The sequence below is a fragment of the Parus major genome, chromosome 10, assembly GCF_001522545.3.
Source record: "Parus major isolate Abel chromosome 10, Parus_major1.1, whole genome shotgun sequence".
In the NCBI taxonomy this organism is placed as follows: Eukaryota; Metazoa; Chordata; class Aves; order Passeriformes; family Paridae; genus Parus; species Parus major.
Window position 1 is genome coordinate 18,986,372 of NC_031779.1, and position 6,594 is coordinate 18,992,965.

The following is a 6,594-nucleotide window of genomic DNA, read 5'->3' on the forward strand; positions in this document are numbered from 1 at the left end:
GCTCCATCCCAGCTCCATCCTCTGCCCTCAGCTGCACTTCGTGCCTGGTCACTTTTCCTGCTCCTTCCCTTCTCCAGCCCCAGCTCTGGCCACCAGGATCCTGCGGGAGCCCACCTGAAGCCAAGGGAAATAAAGGTGAATAAAGCCCGGTTGTCCCCTTTCCTCCCGAGCTGTGCCCGGGGGAGCCGCTCCGGCCCTTCCCAGTCACCATCATTCCGTGATTCCTTGGGAATAATTCCAGCGGGATTTGCTCCCATCCCCTTCCCAGGGTGTCCCGGGGATCCTCCTGCTCTCCCAGCGCTGCTGTGACCCTTTGGAGATGATCCCAGAGGGATGCTGGTGGATTCCCGGGATTCTGCCCACCCGGATGTGTTTGTCCAGGAGTGTCTGGAATGTTCAGTCATGACCAAAATGAGCCGTGAGCTGTTGGCTGCCTGCAAATCCCAAAAAAAGAATCTTTTTAGGGGAAAATCCCAGCAGTTCCAGGACCAGGTGATGTTTAGTCCTTGCCTGGCTGGAGGTTAATCCTGGGTTTAAATGGGTGTCCCAAATTCCTGCCTTATCTCCATTTTTTTGGGAAACTCGTTTAATTTGTCTGGCTGGTGTCCTTTGGGTTGAAATCTGGAATTTTAGGGGCAAGTGTGAACACAAACAGGGGCGTCCAGGTGGGAGGAGATGTGGGTTGGGTTAAACTGATGGAATTTTGGGTGCTAACACCACTTTTTGTGTGGTGCTGTGAGGAGGGAGCACACAGGGCAGCTCTGCCTTGCTTGCACAGCCGCTTTTATTTTATATAGATTTTAATATTATGTATTATATTAATAGTATTATATGATAATTAATGTAATTATATATTATTGTATTTAATTATTATATACAATATAATAATTATATTATATCGTACCATATATATGATATGATATGATATTATATATTATATTATATTATATTAATTATATCTATTATTACAAATTATTATATATTAGTATATTATATTTATTATATTTATTTTATTTAAAATAATGCCCCAGCTCCACCTCCCCAGGAATCACTGCAAAACCCTTTGGAAAAGGACAGGAGCACTTTTTGGGAATGTTTTGGCTCTGGAACGGAGCGCAGCCTTCATCTGGAAGGGCCGTAAACGTCACCTTCCCCTGGCCCTGCCAACTCTAACACCTCTTAATTTGCTCCTTTCCCAAGCATTCCCGGATTTACGGCTCCGCTGGGCGCGGATCCGGCGCGGATGGAAAGCTCCCTCCAGAGGGTCGCTCCGCGCCCTCACCCCCGTGGGCTCCCTGGAGGAAGCTGATGTCCCAATCCCTGGAAGATTTCCGCCTGAACAGGGAATTTGAGGTGGATTTTGCGGGAATCGAGGCTTTGGAAGCTGGCGGGAGACGCGAGGATTGTATATCAGTTTAGCGTTTGCGCTCCGTTGCCTGCTTTAAACGCTTCCTTGGTTCCAGGTAGGATTTGGGAATGTTCTGGTTGTGTAAAAACAGGGAGGGAAATGGGGGAAAAAAAAGGAGAAACTGGGTGAGAAGGGATTTTGGGCGATGCCTGCAGCACGTTGAGGAGGACGTCTGGAGCTGGTTCCCTCCTGCAGCGCTCGTCCAAAGCCAACACCGTCCAGCCTGGGCTGAGTAGGTGCCATAAACCACGGCAAGGGCATCCAGACCAGCCCTGGAACCACTTCCAGGGTTAGGTCTTACTCCCTCCAAAAATAAACCTTGGCAAGAGCTCCGTTCTCCCCAATAAAAATTCCGTTTTCGTGGCTCTAATCGAGTTTTTCCAGAGCTGCGGTCCAAATTAGAAACGGCACGTGGAATATCTGACCCGGGAGAACGGGAGGGAGCCGCTCCTTTAAAGAGGTGCCAGGCTGGAAATTTCTGGGGTTCTCACCTGTGGCACAGCTGGGGAGTGTCCCAGGAAATCTGGGACACCCAAGAGCTCTGCCACAGCCAAAGTCCCGCTCGTCCCTGCTCCCGGCGGGATGAGGCTCCTCTCCAGGCTGGGAGAGCTGGGATTGTCCAGCCTGGAGAAGGGAAGGTTCTGGGAATGCCTCAGAGCCCCCTCCAGGGCCTAAAGGGGCTCCAGGAGAGGGATTTGGGATAAGGGATGGAGGGACAGCACGCAGGGAACGGCTTCAGAGCGGAAAAGCAGAGATTTGGGTGGGATATTGGGAAGGGATGGAATTCCCAGAGCAGCTGCGGCTGCCCCTGGATCCCTGGGAGTTCCCAAGGCTGGGTTGGACGGGGCTTGGAGCACCCTGGGACGGTGGAACCGGACAATTCCAGGGTTCCATGGGTTCATCCATTGGGTCCGTGAGAGGAAACCACGCCCGACCCTCGCGTCTGGCTGGGGTAAAGGATGTTCAGAAACAAAAACCCCGGCTGAGATCGAGGCCGAGGTGCTCCCGAGCGCGGCCCACGCCGGATTCCGCGCCGCCGCGGGCTCACAGAACACCTTCTGTGCGAGTCTTGGCAGGAAAACAACGCGTAAAAACAACAGATGTGGCAAAATCACAACCACGTTCAGAGATCTCGGTTTTGTGAGAACAGTAGGCTGGGTTTAAATCGGGTTTTGTTGGGGTTTTTTGGTCTTTTTTTCTCTTTTTTTCCCTCAAATAAAACGTCCACGGGCAAAGAAATGGTTGGAAGGAGGGGAAAAAGGCTCCAAGTGCAGATGGGGGTGGGAGGAGCTGGAGGTTGGGCCTTGGGGTGCTCCTCGTTACCCTCAGCGAGACTTTCCTTCGAGCCAGGCGCTGTTCCTGGGATGGATCCCGAGGGAATGACGCCAATCCAGCGTCCCCGTGAGCGATTGTCCTTCTGGGACATCCCTGGGCACTTGGGGACAGGGCTGGGTTCAGGACTGGACTCTTGGAGGGCTTTTCCCTGATCCTAACGCTCCTTCCACGATCCTTCCTCCGACAGCTGAAGGTTTGGGATGAGCAGGACGTTGGCAAGGGAGCAGCTGTGGCTGGATCCGTTCTTTTCCCGGGGTTTTCCTGGATGGGCTGGCTCTGGAGCTCCTCAGAGACACGCTGGAATCAGGGATGGGGGTTTTCCCAAGCCTTGGTGGAGCTGCAGGGCGGAACAAACGGGCTGTGCTGATAAAGAGGAACAAACTCCAATCATCCACCACCCATCCCTCTGTTTCTTGTGGAACACGGCGTCCCCAGCCCCTCAAACCGGACCCAGCACTTGAAACCACCAGGAAAAATTGGATATTGCTGCTTTTTGGGGTTTTTTTTTTGCTTTAAACCCCTTTCCTGGCCATCATTTTATAGCTGATTTTTATTTTGGCGTGTGGGAACATCTCTGGTGCAGCAGGTCCGTCACAAGGCTGCTTTCCAGACGGGAATTTGGCCTCCAGTCTGCTCCAGGATGTGCCATCAATCCATGATTTATTCTTTGGGAGAGGCCAGATGCGAATGCAGGACCGGCCGCTCCGCAGCCGTGTTGGCCAAGAGGTGCCAATTATTTCTTGGTGTCATTTGAAAGAATTTTGGGTGCCACAAGAGGTGTTTTGGGTGTCACAAGAGGCGTTCTGGGTGTCACAAGAGGTGTTTTGGTTGCCACAAGAGGTTTTTGGGTGTCACAAGAGGTTTTTGGGTGCCACAAGAGGCGTTTTGGGTGTCAAAAGAAGTTTTTGGGTGTCACAAGAGGCATTTTGGGTATCACAAGAGGTTTTTGGGTGTCACAAGAGGATTTTGGGTGTCACAAGAGGCATTTTGGGCACCACAAGAGGCATTTTGGGCACAGAAGCCCCTTTCTCCCGCACAGCTTTATTTCTCCGCAGGAGATGTCGTTTGTCCTGCCCCCATCCTGTCCCTCCGGCTGTCCCGACGTCACCCAGCTGCCAGGCTCAGATAAGGCCTCCAGGGACCGATAAGCAGCTCTTCCCCTTCTCCTCCCTCCTCTGGAGCAGCAGGGAAGGATGAGGCTCCGCTTCCACAACCCCGTTAAACGCAGGGGAACGCGGAGCCGCTCCCACCCCCCTGCCAGGCTCCGGGAAAAACATTCATCAACGCAAATCCTTGGTGAAAAAAAAAAGTGAAGAAATCTTGGGTGAAATAACAACAAAAACAACAAAAAGTTGTTTCCCCTCCTCCTCAGCTGAGGTTCCAGGGTGCAAAACGCGATTCTGTGATGTGGCAGAGTCACGGCCTGCAAGGACAGGTAGGAATTTGGCTGCGGAGCTGTTTTCCTTGGAAAACAAAAGGGTTTCTGTGACAGCGCGGAGCCAGTGCCAGCTCCGGGCTCGGAGCTCTCTTCAGCCCGTGGGAGCCGCAGGATGTTCCTCACAAGGTCCCTCCAAGCCAGCCACGGCTTTTCCCACCCTTCCCAATCAGGCAGCTCGTGGTGCCAAACCCCAGAAGACTGGGAGGACAGGACAAATCAATGACTTCTCCTCGTTGTCTGGTGGCTTCTCCCTCGTCCAGGCGTTCCCAGAGGATGCAGAGCAGCAGGAAGAGGTGGCAGGAATCCCGCAGGAGCTCTGGAAACTTCCCCATGCCGATAACGAAGTAGAAAGGGAGGGGAAGAGGCAGCTCCTGCCTGGCTCAGGTTCTCCCTGCCCTGAGCTCAGGTGTCGGCAGCTGCCAGCGATTCCAGCGCCGTATCCGTGGCAGGAGCTTCGCAGCGGATCAGGTTCAGGGATTTTCTGCTGGCTGGGGATAAATGATGATGTCAAAACTGGAGAGATGTTGTCACACCAGTGTGTCCCCTGGTGGGGTCAAGGTCCGTCAGTCTGTCGGAAAGCCGAGAACAGGCAAAAAAAACCCAACAAAACTCTTGTGCTTGGGGTCAGAGCTGCAGACAAAAGGCTCTTTGTGCCGAGAGCTGACAATGACAAATAAAGAGGAACCTGTTGATCTAGGAGAGGAGAGGAGGATTATGGAAAGATCACGTGGTGAGGGAGGAAAAGGCCTTGGCTGCTTGTCTGGCCGTCGGAACGTTCCGGAACGTTTGTTCCCAGAGACGCCGGCTCCTGCTCGTGGCTCTTCTTGTCGGCCTACAGAACGTTCCCGGTGGAGCTGTCCCGGAGCCCACACGCTCTCAGCTGGTTTTCCTCACTGGAAATCACCGTTTTTCACAGCAATTCCCATTTGCAAACCTCTCCAAAACTCTGGAACGCGGCCGGCCCCAAATGCAGGACACAAAGACACGCCAGCGACAAAACGCCCGTAATTCATCAAAGTTCCTGGAAGGAGCCCAAAAGCCGTGTCTAATGCTAATAATAAACATATTTCCCAAAGGTTACGTTTGATTTCTCTCCAAAACAAAACGTATTTTGAAGTTCTGCCTGGCCGTGGATTAACAGGGGAGGTTTAATGTGTGGCTGAGTTTGTAAAACCTTCAGCCAGCTCTGGAGAAACAAAGCTCCAAAAAGCTTCCCAGAAAACCAGGGAAAATAATAATAATAAAAAGAATTAAATAAAATAGGGAATGGGTTTGTGGCCAGGGCAGGGCCTGGATGGGTGAGCACAGAAAATGCTGGAATTTTTATGCCGAGCATTGATGGGCTGCCTAAAATGACCTCAGAGCTGGTGCAGGGAAGGATTTTAAAACAAAAAAATCTATTAGAGCCCATTGTGTGCTGGAATGCAGCCAGGGAATCTCTGCTCAGGGAGACCTGTGGAAAAGGAGGGGAGCTGGAATAAATCAGGGCTGTTGTGGGCGGGGAAATCACAATGTTTCCCCCCCTGGTTTTATTTATCTTTATTTAATTTATTTACCTTTACTTATTTATTTACCTTTATTACCTTTATTTCTTTATTTTCCTTTATATATCTTTCTTTTTTTACCTTTATTTATTTATCTTTACCTTTATTTACCTTTATTTCTTTACCTTTATTTCTTTCTTTACCTTTATTTACCTTTATTTCTTTACCTTCATTAACCTTTCTATATTAACCTTTATTAATTTACCTTTATATATTTACATTTCTTTATTTATATGTCTTTACTTTTATTTACCTTTATTTCTTGATTTATTTCTTTACCTTTATTAATTTACCTTTATTTCTTTACCTTCATTTACCTTTCTTAATTTACCTTTCTTTACCTTTATTTATTTACATTGATTTATGTAATTATTTATTTACCTTTATTTATTTACATTGATTTATGCATTTGTTTACTCACCTTTATTTCTTTACCTTTCTTTACCTTTCTTTATTTACCTTTATTAATTTACCTTTATTTCTTCATATTGATTTATGAATTCATTTATTTATTTACCTTTATTTATTTCCCTTTATTTCTATAATATAATACATAATATATTATTTATATTTAATAATATAAATAATGTAAATAATATAAATATTATTAATTATTAATATTTATATAATTTTAATTACAAAATTAATATCAAATATTATTAAATATAAATAATAACATAAAATATTTTATCTTATTTTATAATATATTTAATATATTTTATTTTATTTATAAACGTTTTACACAACCCCAGACCAAAGCAAACTCCGTGATTCCTTTCCTTCCATTCCTTTCTCTTCCTTTATTTCTTTCCCTTTATTCCTTCCCCTCCATTCCTTTCTCTCCCTTTATTTCTTTCCCTTTATTCCTT

The 6,594-nt window shown here is 47.7% G+C and overlaps 1 protein-coding gene across 1 annotated transcript in view; it reads left to right on the plus strand.

The window, feature by feature from the left end:
- Positions 1 to 2,787: 2,787 nt before the first annotated feature.
- LOC107209136 overlaps positions 2,788 to 6,594 on the plus strand; it is a 9,053-nt gene continuing 5,246 nt past the window's right edge. Inside the window, exons 1-2 of the mRNA XM_033517033.1 lie at positions 2,788 to 2,809; positions 3,942 to 5,257. Of these exons, the coding sequence (XP_033372924.1) occupies positions 2,788 to 2,809; positions 3,942 to 4,858 (939 nt within the window). The 3' untranslated portion in view covers positions 4,859 to 5,257. The remainder of the gene's footprint in view (positions 2,810 to 3,941; positions 5,258 to 6,594) is intronic.